At 40.5% G+C, this 21,222-nt stretch overlaps 1 protein-coding gene across 3 annotated transcripts in view; it reads right to left on the minus strand.

Annotated features, from left to right (window-relative positions):
* The window catches only part of LRRC63 (leucine rich repeat containing 63), a 118,218-nt gene that overhangs the window by 11,035 nt on the left and 85,961 nt on the right, over nt 1–21,222 (minus strand). For all 3 annotated transcript variants that reach the window (XM_073670283.1, XM_073670278.1, XM_073670286.1), the window contains 6 exons: nt 16,598–17,083; nt 8,134–8,187; nt 7,084–7,232; nt 3,998–4,096; nt 1,379–1,515; nt 917–1,000 (listed from right to left, as the gene is read on the minus strand). In XM_073670283.1, coding sequence (XP_073526384.1) covers nt 917–1,000; nt 1,379–1,515; nt 3,998–4,096; nt 7,084–7,232; nt 8,134–8,187; nt 16,598–17,083 — 1,009 coding nt within the window. The remainder of the gene's footprint in view (nt 1–916; nt 1,001–1,378; nt 1,516–3,997; nt 4,097–7,083; nt 7,233–8,133; nt 8,188–16,597; nt 17,084–21,222) is intronic.

Consider the following 21,222-nt stretch of genomic DNA (forward strand, 5'->3'; position numbering starts at 1 on the left):
TGAAACGCGTAGACACTAAACCTACATTTTTATCCATACTAATGGTTTGTCGTGACTCCAGAGAGCGCAGAAACTACTTCCTTTCCCAGCATCTATCTCTGACATATCCATAGGAAGCTGCAGCATCTGGAGTCCAGGCTTTATAGGTGTTGTGTCCCACACAACCCTACTAGGTGAGCAGTTTTTAATACTTCTGTAACAATTATTAATTGGATAAGATCCTATTGCGCTCTTGCATTTTTTCGATGCTAATACATGAAACATTTAAGTAAAAGTGCATCGAAGAAAAAAGACACACAATAAGTACAAATACTTGGGGTAATTGGGGGTTAAGTCACAGGCCTGGAATGCACAGAAAGCTCACGCCTATCGTCCTTTACACAACTTCATCAGGGAGACAAATAAACTCAATGGGTGCACAAAAAATTCTATAAGGTCACCATCAGTATGGCATCCATTCTGTAATGGATCCACTGCAATTAATATAACATAGGCCTTGTATAATTTTCTTTTCAATTTTGATGTATAAAACGGATGCAATACAGGTGTGATGTGGATGGCAAAATTGGACAAATGGATGAAATTCAGATCACATATATAAAAATACTATATTGAAGCCAAAATTGACATTTTTTTCTGGATAAAAAAAGAACATTTTTCATATGCTCGTCTTAGCCCAGTATGCTACCAAGAGGTTAGACAAATGTGATTAAAATTGCATCAGATTTATGATCCAGCAGGAGCTACTGTCATAAATCTGTCTCATATTCAGATTGTCTAGTCTAATGTTTACGCCGTCTAAGTATTTCTTTAGTGAGGGCTCAGTAATGCCACTGTCAGTATATGAAAACAAATCACCAGCGAAGTTAGAATTGCCTTTATGCAAGTATGACAATATTCATTTATTATTTACTACCTGAGATTAGATATATCATTTGGAATTGAAGTAATGTTATTGTAGGACACATCCAGCACCTGCAGATATGGCAGTAGGAACAGCCTAAAAAAAAAGAAATGTTTATCAAAGAGACAGAGACGAAACACCACTATTACAATGTAAGATGTACGGCCTGAAGCACATATGAGTTATACCAATGGTCTATACTGTATAACACAAGAGTCAATCTATTTTACATAACAAAGGAAATTATATAAAATTCTGAGAAAATGATGTACAATCTTTAGTAAATGTAAGACAATAAAAAAGAGCCACATATTAGACCAACTGATCTCTGGCAGCAGCCCACAATAAGGCTTGTCCTTTAGTTAGATGGGCTGTACATCTGTCATACATTCATAGCATATTCTGTGGACATGCTATACATATAACAGATGGACATTCTCCTTTAAACTTTCTACAGTGTAGTGAGCATCATACCCAGCAGGAAGAGATGACAAAGAACAAAATGATACAATGAAAGTCCGGAGCCTCTTCAGCTTGTGAATACCATACGGGATTTCCTTTATGGGGTTGTTTCTTAGTTTAAGTGATTCCAAATATTCAAGACTGTACACCTGCAATACACAGAAGTAATAATAATTTAGCAGAAACATTAAGGTTGCAGTCACATGTTGCGGCTAGTTGCCCGGATGAAGCTCTACTCGCAGTCAGTAAGCTAATGGTCTAATGGTAGCACATCTGTCATGTAAAATAATGACCAAAATAAGCCTTGCTGCTGCATTTACCCACTGCCAATCCCACCCGCATGGGCAAAAGAGCACAAGTTTATGGATAATATTTCACTATTACCACTAACTCAGGCACTCTCTGGAGGCCAAAGCCAGGAATGGCTGTAAGCCACATTGTGGGATACTAGCCTAAGCAGATCATGTTACTTATCTCAGCCCCAGGTCCTACTCTCATTTCCTATGGCCATTAGTGATGAGCGAGTATGTTCTGTTAACCCTTTCGCCAAGTATGCTCGGGCGAGCACCGAGTATTTAGAGCTGCTCGGTGATAAGGTTGAATCGCTCCCGTGTGCATGATTTGCAACTGTTTGACAGCTTTATTACATGTGAGGAGTGTGTAAGAAATAGACATTCCTCACATGTAATAAAACTGTCAAACAGTCGCAAATCATGCACACGGGAGCGATTTAAACATATCACCGAGCAGCTGTAAATACTCGGAGCTCGGTCCGAGCATACTCGGCGAAAGGGTTAACAGAACATACTCATCACTAATGGCCATCTCTCTTTTCTCTACTCCACATTGAGTTTTTCAAGTAACCCGGCGAGCTTCTTTGACATCTTCACACAAGGCTTTATAAAACTGACAGCTATGTGCTGTCTGAGTTTTTAGCAGCTTTGCATTCAGTTAACACGTACTACAGGAGTTTTGCTGTAAGAATAACTCTTCTCTGTTAATACTGGAGCTGTACACACTATCATGCTGCTGCAACAGTAACCTTTCTCTGCAAGAAAGTATTGTTTGTTTATCACTACTGCAGTTAACCACCCACTTGCTGATTGCATATGTCTCTGCCATTGATTATCAGTCTACTGACAGCATAACCTCTACCATTAAACATTTGATTGCTGCAAGTCCTAGACTGACTATACACTTCTGTTCATGTGTAAATCTACACTTCTGTTCATGTGTAAATCTACACTTCTGGTTCAGTTAGTGATCTGCTAGTCTGCCTACTGTACTGCATGTCCTACTATCCTGGTCCTCAATGATCTACATACCATCTGGCAAGTCCCGTCCTCTGTACCCACTTAAGCAGAAACTGTCACAAAGACAAAAGTGACCAGTTTTTGCTATTATTTTATTCCCACTACTCCACTAGGTATGCCAGTTTTTATTCTTTTAAAATCCGCCAAACAGTTCCAGAGATACAGGCCTTTTTTATTTAAAGCTAATTTTTATGGTCTGTATTATGGAGGCATGGCTCACATGGTAGTTATGCAGATCAGCCTGAAGACACAAAGCACTGAGAATCCTGTAATCCTTGGTAGAGACATAAAAAATAGCACTAAGTAAAACGGTCCATATCTCTGGGACCATACAGCGGATTTAGAGAAAAAAAAACTGCTTATTTTGAGGTACGGCAAGAATAAGAGTAAAGACTGTCCACTTTTGACCTGGTGACATGATCTCTTTAAGTCTGTATAGCTCACCCCAACCTATGGCTTAGCGAATCCACCTCACCAGTTGTGCCAATAACAGATTATAGTGGATTTATTGATAGATCTTACTGAGTTCTATAGGACACAGGCTAATGCCATTGTGTTTTTTAATCAGTATGGAAATAATACCACTTTATTTTTTCTGTCCAAATAAAGTAATTGGAGGTGAAGGAAATCTATAAAGCTTATGTGTGTCATAAGTTTTACTCAATTACAGTCAATATTATTTTATTGAAAAACGTGTTTTATTATAAATAACCACTGCTTTATGTACTTTTATCTCTCTATATCTAAGACTGGAAATATACATTAGTTGTATGTGGCAAAAAATGACACAATCAGCTTCCAAATACCATTTTTATAGTGCCCATAATAATGTGCCAGCCTCAAAACCAAAACCTCATTATATATGATGGCATTGATTTAAAGGGTAAATCAAATTTAAAGGGAATCAGTAACCAGGCTCTCGCTACCCTATCTGGGAGCAGTTTTATCTTCTGCAGATCTACCAGTTCTCTGAATGCTGAGCTCTGTATAACCACACCCACACCACTGATTGGCTTTCTGTGTACACTGTGCATAGGCAAAAAGCTGCCAGTCAGTGGTGTTGGCGGGGTAATAAAGAGGTCATGAATATGGGGGACTAAATGGTGGCAGGTTTACTAGTCCTCTAGTGATAAAACATTAATTTTATAAAAACTACAGTAAGCACCCTAGTAAGTGACACATCACTGGAATCAGGGTCTCTGTCTCTACACTATGCTGCTCTCAGATTATGCGGCAAAAACCTGGTGACAGATTTTCTTTAAGCAGAGCTTCTAAATCCAGAAATGCAAAGATACATTTTTATAAAAATGCAACTTACCTCTACAGGGAATTGCCAGAATTCATTAAAAGAAAGGTTGAGGTAAAATAAAGAATTATACAAAGGTGTCAGGTCAGGAAGCTTGGATATAAAGTATGCCTGAAATAGAAAGACTTGTTTACAGCAGGAAGAAGTTTTATGAACATTGTATACTGCTGTATAGTTATATGGCCTAATTTAAAACACTCTTTAGGAAATTTTATATTAGGAATCTTAACCTTGTTTGTAGCATAGACAATGTGCTTTTACTAGCATTCATAGAGACCATTCATAATGGGGATTATATGGATGTTGGTAATGCGGCTGATGAAATATATACAAACTTTGCAAAGGCATTTGATACTGTACCACACAGAAGCTTTGTACTAAGCCGGGACTAAGGGAAATTGTATGCACTTGGGTAAGAAAATTTATATATATATATATATATATATATATATATATATATATATATATATATATACACATATATATATACATACACACGTCTACATCAGCCCCCTTTTATTTTTGTCTTAAAATAAAAAAATAAAAGAATATAATAATAAAGATCATAATTGCTCTCACGGCTTCTATAGAAGTATATAGAATAAGGAGACATAATCATAATTGGTAAAGTCTGGTCTATCAAAATATAAAATTATTTGAAACATACGTTGTATAACAAAAAGAAAAGAAAGATCAAAAAGCCAGACTTGCAGCTTGCCAGTCATGGGCATTCCCCCCACCCCAAAGAAAATGCAAAAAAAGTGATCAATATAACTTATGTAACCCACAATGGTATCAATAAAAATGCTAACTCAGCACGTAAAATATAAGCCCTCAAGCAGATCCATTGACAAAAAGACGAAAAAAAGTTATGGGTCTCAGAAAACGTTGACACAAAACCAACTTATTTTTATTGACAAATGGCAGATCTTTTTTTTAACTACTAAAATAGATATAAAAAAATTATATAATTTTGAGATGCCCAAAACTGTACTGATCTGTAAAATTATGTTGCCAAGTCATTTTTACTGCACAATTAACGTCGTAAAAACAATTGTGGAATTGCAGTTTTTTCACTATTTCACCACATTTGGAATTTGTTTCCTCATTTTTCAGTACATGATATGATAAAATGAATGGTGTCATTCAAAATGACAACACATTCCACAAAAAAACAAGCCCTCATACACCTATATAGAAAAATGTAAAAGCTAAGGCTCTTGAAAGGGAGGAAAAAATGAAATAATAAAAATTGACCTGTCCCGAATGGGTTAATGACCAATTGGATGGGATTGAAACTAAAGTGTCAGTCTTTCCTGATGACATAAAACTTTGTAAGTTAATAAAAACTGAGCATGAGAGTATATTACAAAAGCATCTGGATAGATGTCTGCAAGTGCAAACATATGGCAGATGAGGTTTAATGTAGATAAATGTAGAGTAATGTACCTAAGGATGGCGTAATCCTATTGCTGCATATACATTAAATGGGAGTATACTCAGGACAACAAAACAGGGGAAGGACTTGGGTATTCTGGTTACAAGTAAGCTGAGCAGCAGTGCTCAATGTCAAGCAGCAGCTGCAAGAGGAAGTGAGATATTAGGGTGTATAAAAAAGAGAGATAAAATCTTGTGATTCCAATATATTATTACGCCTCTCTAAATCACTTTAAGGGAACATCTAGAATATCAAATCCAGTTTTGGGGTCCACATTTTAAAAAAGATATTGGAAAACTAGAAGGAGTTTAAAGGAGGACAATTCGCTTATTACATGGGAGGGAAGGTCTCTCTTATAATGAGAGGTTAGAAAAGTTGGGTTTGTTTAGCTAAATAAGAAGACACCTTAGAGGTGATCTAATTTCCATGTATAAATAAGTATGTGGTTAGTACAAAGGACTGGCACATGACTTATTCGATCCAATAGAACCAGGGGACATTCATTAATAGGGGAAGAGAGGTGATTCCTGAATCTATATAGGAAAGGGTTCTTTACAGTCAGAGCAGTCAGACTGGAATGTCCTACCACAAGAGGTAGTGATGGCAGACACTATAACAGCTTTTATAAAAGGGATGGATGCTTTTATCTCAACAAGTGACATAGTTGGTTATATATAATCTAGTGATAGATAATGTATAACTGGTGGAGAAAGGTTGATCTTGATGGACCCAAATGACATAACAATATAGATGGGGTAACCCTAATCTAAAAACCCTTTGAAAGGCAAACAGCATTTTTTTAACTTGAGCAGCCATCAAGGAGTGGATAGTGTTATATGACAGCTCTTCCTAACGTAAAAGAAACTAAGCAGTGCTGGAAAACAGGGCTGTGGAGTCGGAGTCGTGGAGTCAGAGTCGGTGTCCATTTTGATGGAGTCGGAATAAAATGGACCGACTCCAACTAGTAAGATATATAATAAATTGGGTACAGTAGTTCAATGCAGTTTGTGGGGAATATTTTTTCAGAAGAATTTGGGAAAGTTATGAAATGTCCTATAAATGTCTGTCCTATTCCTGATCTAAGGGTCTAGACTTTTATCTGAGATGAATCTGTGCTACAGTAAACTTATCACTTAAACATGAGCCATGTATGAGGGAGTCGTGGAGTCGGAGTCTGTGAGGAGTCGGAGTCGGAGGTTTGGCTTACCGACTCAACAGCCCTGCTGGAAAACAGAATAGCAGAAGGTGAATTAATTTTTATTGGAAAAATTCTGCATCATATGGATGAGAGTTAAAAATTTAATTTATATTGTCTGAAAATCTTGAAAGAAAGTAATTTTCCCTCCATGCAGACTGACTCTTGGGCTTCACATTTTTCATGTAGAACTCTTCCAGATAAACTGAATTCTATCCCTTATTAAACTATCGCAAATGGGGTAAAATATATGGAGTAAAATAAATGGGGTGACTAGACTGGGGGACTTATCATCCAAATAATAGTATCATAAAGACCTAGGATCTAGAGTTTGGGTGAAAAGACCCACAATCGTACTAAGTTTTGCAGGGATAGAAATGCACCCATATTACCATATCACACTGGTGGCCGCAGTAGAGTTGCATAACTTCATATTATAATGTATTAGCACGCATAGCGTCTTACCTTTAAACTTAAAGCGTGTCCTCCATTCACAAGGCACTCCAGCATGGCGAGGTCACAGTGAGTTGCTAAGATCTTACTCTGTTCATCATATAAAGTTTGTGAATTTTGCAACCTCTGTGATTTAAAGAGCTGATGAATGGAATCTTCTCCTACAAAATCACAAGAGAGAAATGGCTACTACCACTCAGGCACCTGGATAGTGAGAGATAAACGTCCAGAAGACGCATATTCTCACAAGAACTCATGTCCGTTACCAACCTTTGGTGGACAGCGGTTTGTTTTTACACTTGGTCGAGATTACATTTAGTGCTATAGAGTTTCACCCATCTTGGTAAAAAAGGGAAGCTAAAAGAAGTGAAGTAATTACTACATGTAGGGGTTTAAAGGGAATCTGTCACCATATTTTGGCTACCTATTCTGAAAGCAGCATGCAGTATAGACAGAAACCCTGATGTGTCACTTACTAGGCTGCTTGCGGTATTTTTTTTTTTTTTTAAATAGGTGTTTTATCACTAGAGGACTAGTAAACCTGCAGCCATGTAGTCCTCCACATTCATGAGCTCTGTATAACCCCACCACCACTACCGATTGGCAGCTTTCTGCCTATGCACAGTGTACACAGAAAGCTGTCGGCCAATGGTGTGGGCGGGGTCATACAGAGCACAGCATTTAAAGAACTAGTAGAGATGAAGCAAATAAAAGTTTTTAACAAAAACTGAAACAAACATCAAAGTAAGTGATACATCACTAGAATCAGGGTCTCCGCACCTACATCATGCTGCTCTCAGACAGGATAGCAAAAACCTGGTGACAAATCAACTTTAAGAACTGTATGGCATTGTAATAAATGAAGCCACCATGATTCTCAATTGCTGAATGGAATTACTGCACAGTCTGCTCCAATTCGGTCTATGGAGCGAGCAGTAAGAACAGAGTATCAGCAGTCAGGGGTGTAGTCAAGCGGCCTCGTAACAAGGTAGGAGTGGTATGGTATATTGAGCTGAATCACCTTTCAAGAGAGCAGCACAGTTATAATGGCAGGTCACTTACTTAGATTTTGCAGGTTGGCATCTTCTTCCTCTTTTATCATGGCCTGCTGCTGTTCTATTAATTACAAGAACATAACACAAGTCATTTTGCATGTAAGAGCACACATCCTAATAAATGTGGTGCTGTATTTAAAATTCTAACTTTTTTCTATTGGAGAGCCGCTGTTATGACTGAACCTTAACACTCACACGGGGATGAACAAACCAGGGGAGATTTTAAACCTGCACACCATAGGGTCGTATACAGACTAGGCAATCCCTAACCTGACCCTAATTTGTCCCTGCCTGACCGCGGAGGCTGGCACCCTAAAATTACAAAATGGTGCCACCACTCAACGTCACCTGACCCTGAGTGTCCATAACTGCACCCTCAACTATAAACAGAGTGTAACCCAAAACCACAACAACAAAACGGAGTGCACACAGACAGAGGGTGAGACACAGGGCTAAAGACGTGTTTGCACAGTCATAAATGGAAGACCGAAGGAAAAGAAAAGAACCCAAAAAGACCATTGGTATATGTGAGAACCGCCAGACCTTGAATGTAATAAAATGGGAGAAGAGCTGAGAAGGGGAAAGGGGAACACACAAACAAACCGCAGGAGAAGCAATAGAGAAAACCTCAGCAAGATAATCCTTCACTAGGGAGCTGGGACTACAAACATCCATCTAATTTAGAATATAGCTAGCAAAGATTGCATGTGCCTGGAGAGTATAAATAGCCCCTCCCAAGATGTAATAGGACAAACTAAACAAGCCAGTGAAAACACTTGTACAGAAGCAAAACAGCAAACCAAAGGCAAGGGAATTATCAGCAGTTGGACAGAGACAACACAGGCTGTCGTCAAACAGAGAGGGAAACAGACCCACAGCCAGAGATCACTGGATCGAGGCCCGGAGTCAGGCTACGTTCACATGTTCAATATTTGGTCAGGATTTTACATCAGTATTTCTAAGCTAAAATCAGGAGAGGAACAATCAGAGGAAAAGTGCAATAGAAATACGTGCACCACTTCTGCATTTAACACCCACTCCTGGTTTTGTCTTACAAATACTGATGTTAAATACTGACCAAATACTAAACATGTGAACGTGGCCTCAAGCCATTACTGCCGCGCACTATGTATGGAAAACATTCCTATACTTTATCACCTTCTGCTTTCAATATAAGTCTCAGTACATGTTCATATTTATCTACAGTGGGGAAAAAAAGTATTTAGTCAGCCACCAATTGTGCAAGTTCTCCCACTTAAAAAGATGAGAGAGGTCTGTAATTGACATCATAGGTAGACCTCAACTATGAGAGACAAAATGAGAAAACAAATCCTGAAAATCACATTGCCTGATTTGGAAAGAAATGTTTTTCAAATTTTGGTGGAAAATAAGTATTTGGTCAATTACAAAAGTTCATCTCAATACTTTGTTATATATCCTTTGTTGGCAATGACAGAGGTCAAACGTTTTCTGTAAGTCTTCACGAGGTTAGCACACACTGTTGCTGGTATGTTGGCCTATTCCTCCATGCAGATCTCCTCTAGAGCAGTGATGTTTTGGGGCTGTCGCTGGGCAACACGGACTTTCAACTCCCTCCAAACGTTTTCTATAGGGTTTAGATCTGGAGACTGGCTAGGCCACTCCAGGACCTTGAAATGCTTCTTACGAAGCCACTTCTTCATTGCCCTGGCGGTGTGCTTGGGATCATTGTCATGCTGAAAGACCCAGCCATGTTTCATCTTTAATGCCCTTGCTGATGGAAGGAGGTTTGCACTCAAAATCTCACGATACATGGCCCTAATCATTCCTTCATGTACACGGATCAGTCGTTCTGGTCCCTTGGCAGAGAAACAGCCCCAAAGCATGATGTTGCCACCCCCATGCCTCACAGTAGGTATGGTGTTCTTTGGATGCAACTCAGCATTATTTCTCCTCCAAACACGACGAGTTGTGTTTCTACCAAACAGTTCTACTTTGGTTTCATCTGACCATATGACATTCTCCCAATACTCTTCTGGATCATCCAAATGCTCTCTAGCAAACTTCAGACGGGCCCGGACATATAATGGCTTAAGCAGGGGGACACATCTGGCACTGCAGGATCTGAGTCCCTGGCGGCATAGTGTGTTACTGATGGTAGCCTGTGTAACATTGGTCCCAGATCTCTGCAGGTCATTCACTAAGTCCCCCGGTATGGTTCTGGGATTTTTGCTCACCGTTCTTGAGATCATTTTGACCCCACGGGGTGAGATCTTGTGTGGAGCCCCAGATCGAAGGAGATTATCAGTGGTCTTGTATGTCTTCCATTTTCTAATTATTGCTCCCACAGTTGATTTCTTCACAACAAGCTGCTTGCCTATTGCAGATTCAGTCTTCCCAGCCGGGTGCAGGGCTACAATTTTGTTTCTGGTGCCCTTCGACAGCTCTTTGGTCTTCACCATAGTGTAGTTTGGAGTGTGACTGTTTGAGGTTGCAGACAGGTGTCTTTTATACTGATAACAAGTTCAAACAAGTGTCAGTACTACATGTAATGAGTGGAGGACATAGGAGCCTGTTAAAGAAAAAGTTACAGGTCTGTGAGAGCCAGAAATCTTGCTTGTTTGTAATTGATCAAATACTTATTTTCCACCAAAATTTGAAAAAAATTTCTTTCCAAACCAGACAATGTGATTTTCAGGATTTGTTTTCTCATTTTGTCTCTCATAGTTGAGGTCTACCAATGATGTCAATTACAGGCCTCTCTTGCACAATTGGTGGCTGACTAAATACTTTTTTTCTCCACTGTATGTGAGAATACTACAAGGCAATAGTTGTGGTTAATCTAAGAGAGACACAGATTTAAGAGACAGACCCCCCCCCAAAAAAAATAGCACCAAGAAAATATACAGTCATGGTCAAAAGTGTTGGCACCCTTGAAGTTGTTCTAGAAAATGAAGTATTTCTTCCAGTAAATTATTGCAATTACAAAATTTGTTCTACACATGTTCATTTCCTCAAAAATGGACTGGACAAAATTTTTGGCACATTTCCAAAATTGTGGGTAAACAACTTTGTTTCTAGCATGTGATACTTGTTCAAACTCACCTGTGGCAAGTAACAGGTGTGGGCAAAATGAAAGTCAATTTCTACGAAAAAATACACCTAAAATGTATGTTTATTAGTATCATAAAAATTCAATTGTTATTGACCCTCAAAAAAAACAAAAAAAAAAAACACCAAAAATGGTTAAAAGGCTGTAAAGTATTCCCAGACTGAGAATACTGTACAGCCTTTTGACCATTTTTGGTATTTTTTGTTTGTTTTTTTGAGGGTCAGTTACAATTGAATTTTTAATGATACTAATAAACATACATTTTAGGAGTATTTTTTCGGTGAAATTGTTTAAATACTATCCACTTCCATTATAATCTGTGATTTCTTGTCAATATGAAAATCACACCTGAAACCAGATAAAAACAGGAGTTGACTCAATCTTTGCATTGTATGTCTGTGTGTGCCTCACTAAGCATGGAGAACAGAAAGAGGAGAAGAGAACTGTCTGAGGACTTGAGAACCAAAATTGTTGAAAAATATCAACAATCTCAAGGTTATATATAAGTCCATCTCCAGAGATCTTGATGTTCCTTTATCCAATGTGCACATCATACCATGGCACTGTAGCTAATCTCCAAGTACGTGGATGGCAGAGAAAAATTGATGAAAGGTTGCAACGCAGGATAGTCCAGACGGTGGAGAAGCAGCCCCAATCAAATTCCAAAGAAATTCAAGCTGTCCTGCAGGCTCAGGGTGCATCAGTGTCAGTGCGAACTATCCGTCGACATTTGAATGGAATGAAACGCTATGGCAGAAGACCCAGGAGGACCCCATTTCTGATACAGAGACATAAAAAAGAAAGACTGCAGTTTCACAAAATGTACGTGAGTAAGACAAAATCCATCTGGGAAAGCTTCTTGTGGACAGGAGACCAAAATAGAGCTTTTTGGTAATGCACATCACTCTACTGTTTACCAAAAAAGAAATGAGGCCTACAAAAGAAAAGAACAGAGTACATACAGTCAAATATGGTGGAGATTCAAAGATGTCTTGGGGTTGTTTTGTTACCTTTGGCACTAGGTGCCTTGACTGTGTGCAAGGCATCATGAAATCTGAAGGATACCAAAGGATTTTGAGTCGCAATGTAGTGCCCAGTGTCAGAAAGCTGGGTTTGTGTCCTAGGTCATGGATCTTTCAGCAGAAGAATGACCCCAAACATACTTCAAGAAGTACACATAAATCCTAAATAGATGGAAACAAAGCGCTGGAGAGTTCTGAAGTGGCCAGCAGTGAGACCGGATCTAAATCCTATTGAACACCTGTGGAGAGATCTTAAAATTGCTGTTGGGGACGGCACCCTTTAAAAATGAGAGACCTGCAGCAGTTTGCAAAAGAAGAATAGTCCAAAATGCCAATAGAGAGGTGTAAGCAGCTTGCTGATGATTATAGGAAGCAATTGATTGCAATTATTTATTCCAAAGGGTGTGCAACCAAATATTAAGTTCAGGGTGCCAACAATTTTGTCCGGCCCATGGCTGTATACACCAATGAGCTGTAGAGGAGCAAATATATAATTATGTTTGTTAATTCATATAAATACACAATTACTAATGGACATGATTAAAAAAGTTAAAAACAATTGTGAGTGTATATGTCATCTCTTTAAAGAACATAGGAAACTGTGTAATAGAATCAGATTTCTATGATAAGATATTTCTCCTCCCGCTATTCACAGGTTTAATCTGTATTCAGTGAAGACCGATATTCCCATTACTGAGATAGGAGATGGCAGTGGTGAGGGGAGGAGTGAGAGGCCGACACCGACATTCTGCTGCAAGTTCTCTTAAAATGACACTTTAAAGGGTTTCTCTGTAAATAGAAAACACTAAATAACTAAAAAAAAAGTCAATATAAATAGATTTCTACATATATTAAAATAGCAAATCATAATAAATTTAATCTAGGAAGGTAATCAATAAAGACTTAAAATGGCTGCCGCTTTGTTTCACTGAGAGGAACCTGTCCTACAATGTTAGGCCAGGTGACTGTGAGCATGTGCTGTAAGAAGCGCTGTCCTCCTTCATATGTAGGAAGATGCGCTTCACTAATATTACTGGAGATACCAGAAGTTCTGAGGTAAGAAGAGGCCGCTTCTGTGTGCCCTGTCTTTCTAAATAACAATATCAGTATCTCCAGGTCACAGCGGCGGAGCTTCCTACTGCACATTCTCACAGGCACATGTGCTAACATTGTAGGACAGGTTTCTGTCAGTGTATGAAGGTGGCGGCCATTTTAATCCTATAGCAAATTAAATGTATTTAGGGATTTATTTATAATGACCCTAGAATTGATATTGAGATATCAGTCCAGGAGGAGAAAGATGCCTTTTCTCGGCGCCATCTTCTGACCGCAGCTTCTGACTGGCCGGAAGTCTGAAGTTACGTCACAAGCGCTTAATGCAAGTTTATGAGAGACAGAACAAGGTTCTCATGTGTTTGTATTGAGTTGTCATCTCCGACGTGCTCCATGAAACACTGGAGCAGCCGACAGGTCACAAACTTCTGGAGACCGGCGGGAGCGGTGGCGATAGAAGTGAAGATGGCGGCAGGTATCAGAATAGGGGCAGGGACCTTACATTAGAAGAACCACTCAATCACTCCAGCAGTAAAGTAAAAGTAAATGCAAGAGTGCTGCTTTAAGTCTATCTACTTCAGTTTTCAGAATTGCAAGTTGATATAATTCTTATTTTCATCGTGAGCCATCTGATTATGTTGGTTAATCGTTTCACTGGTTTAAGAGAGTTCTGTCCAACAAAATGCCAGCAACCCAAATGGGGGAAAAAGGGGGTGACATGACAGCAGACAGAGGCTTTTTCTCTCACTAGTATCACAGTGCCAGCATAGCTTTGAGATGGACAGTTGAGTCATATGTGACGTAAGTTGAAGCTGCTCAGCCCAATACAAAGTCTATAATAGGGGCGCAGTACTGTACTGGTTACCCCATATGATGCATAGGGATCTTTAGGGTCTCCTTAGGTTTGAGGGCACAGGTGAGACTGACACCCCTGAACCCCTATAGTTGCCGTGATAAGACAGTCACTGCCAATTGATATGTGGCTTAACAATCTCAGACATTGCAATAGGAATACCAGACTGTCCGCAGTAATCCAAATATTCAGCACTGAGGGCAGAGAGGAGCAAGAAGGCTTAACAGGGCTTACATTATGGGGGGGGGTTTACAAGCTAAATATACCTGAATTCTGGCTGAATTTTCATCAAAAACTGTCTGTCAAATCCTACACATTTATTATGTGTTTTAGACACTTTTTCTTCCTTGGAGGACATGGCTTAGAAAATATGAGGCTTCATGGTAACCAGGGCATTGCTTGAGATGCAACAAGGTTAGAAGTGAGTGGATCGTTTGAAATTTAAATTTTCTGGCTTTGCCGAACTTTCCCCAAACATACGATTAATGAGAGAGTCAGAGAGAGAGACTACCCACATTAATAACATATATCATTTCAATATGATCTGGAGATGGAATCCAGCTCTGTCGCACATATCACCAGCCCAATACTGACTGTACTCCACTGGGAACTGCCGATCTCCGATGACCCAGTGGTTTCACTAACCACCACTGTGAAAGGTATGATAATCTGCCTGATAAACTAGGATGTAATGTCATAGCTGCAGGGCATTATGGGGAGCTCACTTGGCTGCACAAAACTACATTAATCCGCTCTCTTCGCTAGGGTGGGAAATGGTGCAAATTTTTTTTGCAAATCACAAATCGAATCTTAAAGTGTTCAAATTCTCAGGGCACCGCAAATTTCGGGAAATATGACTCAAATTAGATCCTCCACGGATGGATCCACTCATTCCTAAACACAATGCATCAAAATTGGCCTACAATTTTGGGGCAAATTTCTCACGCAAACTAATAGGTGGTGTAAACTTTGGATAATCCACATAATAAACCCGTAACAATCTATTAATAGAGAACTAACACCCCACTGTGCTGCAGGAGGAAGGAAAACTGGATTTTTTTCCTTCATTTTGTTAAGTATTCTTCAATGGTCAGCGTCATAGAAAAAATTAAAATCTCCAGAAGTACAAGAGCTTACACTTCATTGAAGTAGAACCACATGTTAACATATGGGAAGAGGGTAAATTACATGGCTAAGAAGTGACAAAACTAATTAAAATCCCCTTTGAAGCTGGGACTGCCTGCGGTGACTAAATGGTTAAAGAAGGATATCTATTGTGGAGAACAGGACATCTGTTCTGGGAAACTAGGTTGAAATGGGAGGTGAACTACCCTTTCCCAGGCCCAGATTCTAGTCACGCCATCTCCGATGGTCAGATATGAATATTGGGGTTTGTGTTGATCTGACATTTATGGGATATAGATTTTCAGCGTCGTAGCGAAGCGACAATTGTGATGTACTCACATCAGTGTAGGGCTGCTAGAATTCCTTCAATAGTATAAGGGCCTGATATTTGGGGTCTATGTAACGGTAAAATCATGATAAAAAATATGACGGCAATGTCTAGCGCCGGAGACCTTCATAAGTGGAGATATCTCATAAGTAGGGGATTTCATAAAATCCTGAAGGTCTGAGAACATCCCACAACCCGGCCTACATGAGGTCATCAAGGGGACTGCGTGGGTGTAACCTAGGAGCTAATAAAAGGCAAATGCCAATTACAATTTGTGTTCAATGGAGGAAGATACATACCACTGTACGCATGATCCACGTTCCACAATTCACCAGATGTTTCTCAATCGAAGTGCTCCCCTTCGTTAAGCTCTGAGCCATCTCTGTGACCAGTGTTTAGTCAGTTTCTTTTGTTAATCCTTTTTACTTGATGTAATTATATATGCTGTATTATTTTGTCCCCTTTGTAAAATCTTTTGTACATTTTTTTATAAACACTGCCTATCTTTCAGGATTAAATATAAAATGTAATGGTTCTGTTCCTTTTGTTCTGTAAACCGCACTCTTGGAAGCTATACGCTACCTGTAACGAGCATCCAATTGGCCTGTAAAACGATTGGTGGTGACAGCTAATAATCTTTCTTGGGTTATCGTGGAGTTAGCAGTGACCTACCGGGATATATACAAATTCCATGCTTTGGAATTAGTTGTATATATACAACTCGCTCACTGTGAGTTCCCCAATAATCGGCCTAGTAGTGGAAACAGCCCCAGACTCCTCCGTTAATCGTCAGACAATTGCGAAATTGTCCTGATGATAGGAGGCAGCAGAAGGCTGTTCATGACAAAAGGGTAACAGCGGGGTGGATCAGCGCGATCCCCCAGGCTGCAATCTTTGACAGTAAGATTTCATTGTATTAGAAAGTGAAAACAGGTAACATGTTAAGACATATCAACAGCAATGAATGTGTCACACAACGTAATTAACATGATATGTTACCGAGGGCAAGCTGCAGTCGTGGTGGGATTCGTTTTGTTATCTCGGGTAGGTGATGAGATGATAATATCACGCTGTGCACCTTTTCTTGCGTCTTCTTCTGTAACCTAGCGATGTTGTCTTCCATGATCCTGTAGTGCAATTTGGAGACTGTTTGCTTCCTTAGTAAATCACTTACATTTCCTGCATGGTGATCTGTTCTTGCGATAATGTCATTAAAGGTAAATTCTGGTGGCGGAAGTTGATAGGAAAGACTTTCATTCTCACTTGACAGAACAGTTACTACTCGCTGTTTCTGGCGTCTCTTTAATGGAAAGTCTGCAGGTCCACTGTGCATTAACTCCACGTCTTGTGTTTGCTCAGAGATAGCATACTTGTGTGGTCCATGGTTACCACTCAATATGCTCATGTTGTTCCAGGGTAATGGGTAATCATCACTGTGTAATCGACTTGCATCCGGTGTAGGGGCTTCATTGTCAAGGATCCAATCTGTCAAGTAAAAACCCCAGTGATTATTTAGACATTACATATTGTTTAACGTATGCTTCTTCCTTGTTTTGGTTGCCCAATATGCTAATGAATTTCTTTTTTTTGTTTTAGTGCATGCAGCGATCGAGAGGTTCGTCCACAAGATTACTGTGTTTACTCCCATTACCAACAATCATCATCATATGTACACAACAGTTATGGATGAGTTGTTACTTTGTAAATCTGCGCTGACAAATTCTGGATAAAAAAATGGTTCTTCACTAGTGTTGAGCGATACCTTCCGATATCAGGAAATATCGTATCGGATTGGATCGGACCGATACTCAAAAAGTATCGGATATCGCCTATTCCGATACCGGAAACCAATGCAAGTCAATGGGACACAAATATCGGAATGAAAATAAACCCTTTCTTTCCTTGTAGGGTTAATTCTACATGAAGTAAAACAACTAAGAATAATGTAGAATGTATTATGCGAAAAGCCGGCAATTCATCAGCGCATACACCGGTACCCGACAATTTACAACAGAAAGAATAGAGCTTCACACATAGATTAGATAGATAGAAACATGTCAGTCACATACATAATAAGTACAGTGACAGTGTTGCTTACTGTACTTGTCATTTAGTGTAAAGGATTTATTAAAAAAAATAATAGTGTTTTCATGCACCGTCTCTTTAAGAAAGCCGGCCGGCAATTCAGCAGCGGTACCCGACAATTTAGAACAGAAAGATAGAGCATCATACATAGATTAGATAGATAGAAACATGTCAGTCACATATATATGAAGTACAGTGACAGTGTTGCTTACTGTACTTGTCATTTAGTGTAAAGGATTTATTTAAAAAAATAATAGTGTTTTCATGCACCGTCTCTTTAAAAAAGCCGGCCGGCAATTCAGCATCTGTACCCGACAATTTAGAATAGAAGGAATAGAGAATCATACATAGATTAGATAGATAGAAACATGTCAGTCACATATATATGAAGTACAGTGACAGTGTTGATTACTGTACTTGTCATTTAATGTTAAAATAAAGGATTTATTTAAAAAAAAATTGGCGTGGGGTTCCCCGTAATTTTAGTCTCTAGCGGAGGTTAAGCAGACGGCTGGGGCAGATGTTTGAAGCCTGGGAAGGGGGTAATACCCACGGAGCTTCCCAGGCTACTAATATCAGCCCCCAGCTGAATACATAGCCTTTACTAGCTATTAAAATGGGGGACCCCCCCAAAAAAATGACGTGGGGTCCCCCCTAATTTAATAGCCAGCAAAGGCTAGGCAGACAGCTGGGGGCTGATATTAATAGCCCAGGAAGGGAGCCATGAATATTGGCCCCCTCCCAGGCTAGAAACACCAGCCGTCAGCCGCCCCAGAAATGGCGAATCCATAGGATGCGCCAATTCTGGCACTTAGCCTCGCTCTTCCCACTGCCCTGTAGCGGTGGCAGGGGGTAATAGGGCTGGGGTTGATGTCAGCTTATAATGCCAGCTGACATCAAGCCCAGGTTAGTAATGGAGAGGCGTCTATAAGACACCCCCATTACTAACCCCATAGTCAAAGTTAAAAAAAAAAACACAAACACCCAGAATAAAGTCCTTTAATAGAAATAAACACACAATTCTTTATTGTTCTAAATTAAACCATACTTACCATCACGCCCATTCCAGCTGAAGCCAACGATCTCCTGCAATAAAAGAAAAATAATAAAGCAACCTCATCCTTACCTTTCCATGGTTCCCACGATGGCTCCAGCTCTGCTACATCGAGATGACAGGCTGGACCGCAGCAGAACGCTGCCATCCAGCCTGTCATCCCGCAGACACTGAGAAGCGCAGGCATGCTTGCGCTCCTCAGTGTCTCTCTGTGACGGCATCCAGATGAGCCGACAATGAACTCGGCTCACCTCATGCACGTCACTGACAGCGTGGGAAAATTCTCCTGCACTCAGCGCTTCAGCGTGAGAATTTTCCCACGCTGTCAGTGACGTGCATGAGGTGAGCCGAGTTCATTGGACATGACCTCGGCTCATCTGGATGCCGTCACAGAGAGACACTGAGGAGCGCAAGCATGCCTGCGCTTCTCAGTGTCTGCGGGATGACAGGCTGGATGGCAGCGTTCTGCTGCGGTCCAGCCTGTCATCTCGATGTAGCAGAGCTGAAGCTGTCATGGGAACCATGGAAAGGTAAGGATGATGTTGGTTTATTATTTTTCTTTTATTGCAGGAGATCGTTGGCTTCAGCTGGAATGGGCGTGATGGTAAGTATAGTTTAATTTAGAACAATAAAGAATTGTGTGTTTATTTCAATTAAAGGACTTTATTCTGGGTGTTGTGTTTTTTTTAAATACTTTACTAGAAATTCATGGTGGTCATGTCTAATATTGGCGTGACCCCATGAATTTCGGGCTTAGGGCCAGCTGATAATGCCAAGCTGGCCTTAACCCCTTTATTACCCAGTGAGCCACCGCACCAGGGCCCTGGATGAGTTGGGTACAGCGCCAGAAGATGGCGCTTCTATGAACGCGCCATTTTCCGGGGCGGCTGCGGACTGCAATTTGCAGCGGGTGGGGCCCAGAAAGCTTGGGCCTCCCTGCGCTGCAGATTCCAGCCCCCAGCTGCCTAGTTGTACCTGGCTGGACACAAAAATAGGGCGAAGCTCCACGTTTTTTTTTTTTTAATTATTTCATGAAATTCATGGAATAATTAAGAAAAAAAGGGCTTCCCTATATTGTTGTGTCCGGCCAGGTACAAATAGGCAGCTGGTGGTTGGGGGCAGCCCGTTCCTGCCTGCTGTACCTGGCTGGACACAAATATAGGACGAAGCCCCACATCAATTTTTTTTTTAATTATTTCATGAATTTCCTGAAATAATTAAAAAAAAATTGACGTGGGGCTTCGCACTATATTTGGGTCCAGCCAGGTACAGCAGGCAGGAACGGGCTGCCCCCAACCACCAGCTGCCTATTTGTACCTGGCCGGACACAACAATATAGGGAAGCCCTTTTTTTCTTTATTATTTCATGAATTTCATGAAATAATTAAAAAAAAAAATACGTGGGGCTTCTCCCTATTTTTGTGTCCAGCCAGGTACAACTAGGCAGCTGGGGGATGGAATCTGCAGCGCAGGGAGGCAAAAGCTTTCTGGGCCCCCCCCCGGCTGCAAATTGCAGTCCGCAGCCACCCCGGAAAATGGCGCGTTCATAGAAGCTGGATGCTGTACCTAGCTGGCATACAAAAATATAGCAAAGCCCACGTCAAAATTTTTGTGAAAAATTAATTAAAAAATAAATAATAATTTAGGGACTGCATCTTTATTAACTCCTCAAATGTCATTTAGTGTTAAAATAAAGGATTTATTTAAAAAAAAAATTGGCGTGGGATCCCCCATAATTTTAGTCTCTAGCGGAGGTTAAGCAGACGGCTGGGGCAGATGTTTGAAGCCTGGGAAGGGGGTAATACCCACGGAGCTTCCCAGGCTACTAATATCAGCCCCCAGCTGAATACCTAGCCTTTACTAGCTATTAAAATGGGGGACCCCCCCCAAAAAATGACGTGGGGTCCCCCCTATTTTAATAGCTAGCAAAGGCTAGGCAGACAGCTGGGGGCTGATATTAATAGCCCAGGAAGGGTGCCATGAATATTGGCCCCCTCCCAGGCTAGAAACACCAGCCGTCAGCCGCCCCAGAAATGGCGCATCCATAGGATGCGCCAATTCTGGCACTTAGCCTCGCTCTTCCACGCTGCCCTGGTGCGGTGGCAGGGGGTAATAGGGCTGGGGTTCATGTCAGCGCCAGCTGCCATGAAGTCCAGGTTAGTAATGATGGGCGTCTATAAGACACCCCCATTACTAACCTACAAAGTGTTAAAAAGAAAAAACACACTACACCCAGAAAAAAATAATTTATTTGAAATAAAACACACCATTTTATTTAATTCTTAGTTTACTAAAAAAAAAAAATAGTTACCTGTCCACGTTCCTGCGCTGATCTCCCATGCACAGCTGTCACATCTGGAGATGGTGACAGCTGTGCATGGCTGCTGTAAGCTCACGCTGCCGGGAACACGTCCGCTCCCGGCAGCGGGAGCCCCTGACTGAGGTCACCGGAGTGCATTCAGGTAGCGCTGCTCCGGAGACCTCC

The sequence above is a fragment of the Phyllobates terribilis genome, unplaced genomic scaffold, assembly GCF_046119375.1.
Source record: "Phyllobates terribilis strain yellow unplaced genomic scaffold, ASM4611937v1 Scaffold_2__4_contigs__length_985480577, whole genome shotgun sequence".
Lineage (NCBI taxonomy): Eukaryota > Metazoa > Chordata > Amphibia > Anura > Dendrobatidae > Phyllobates > Phyllobates terribilis.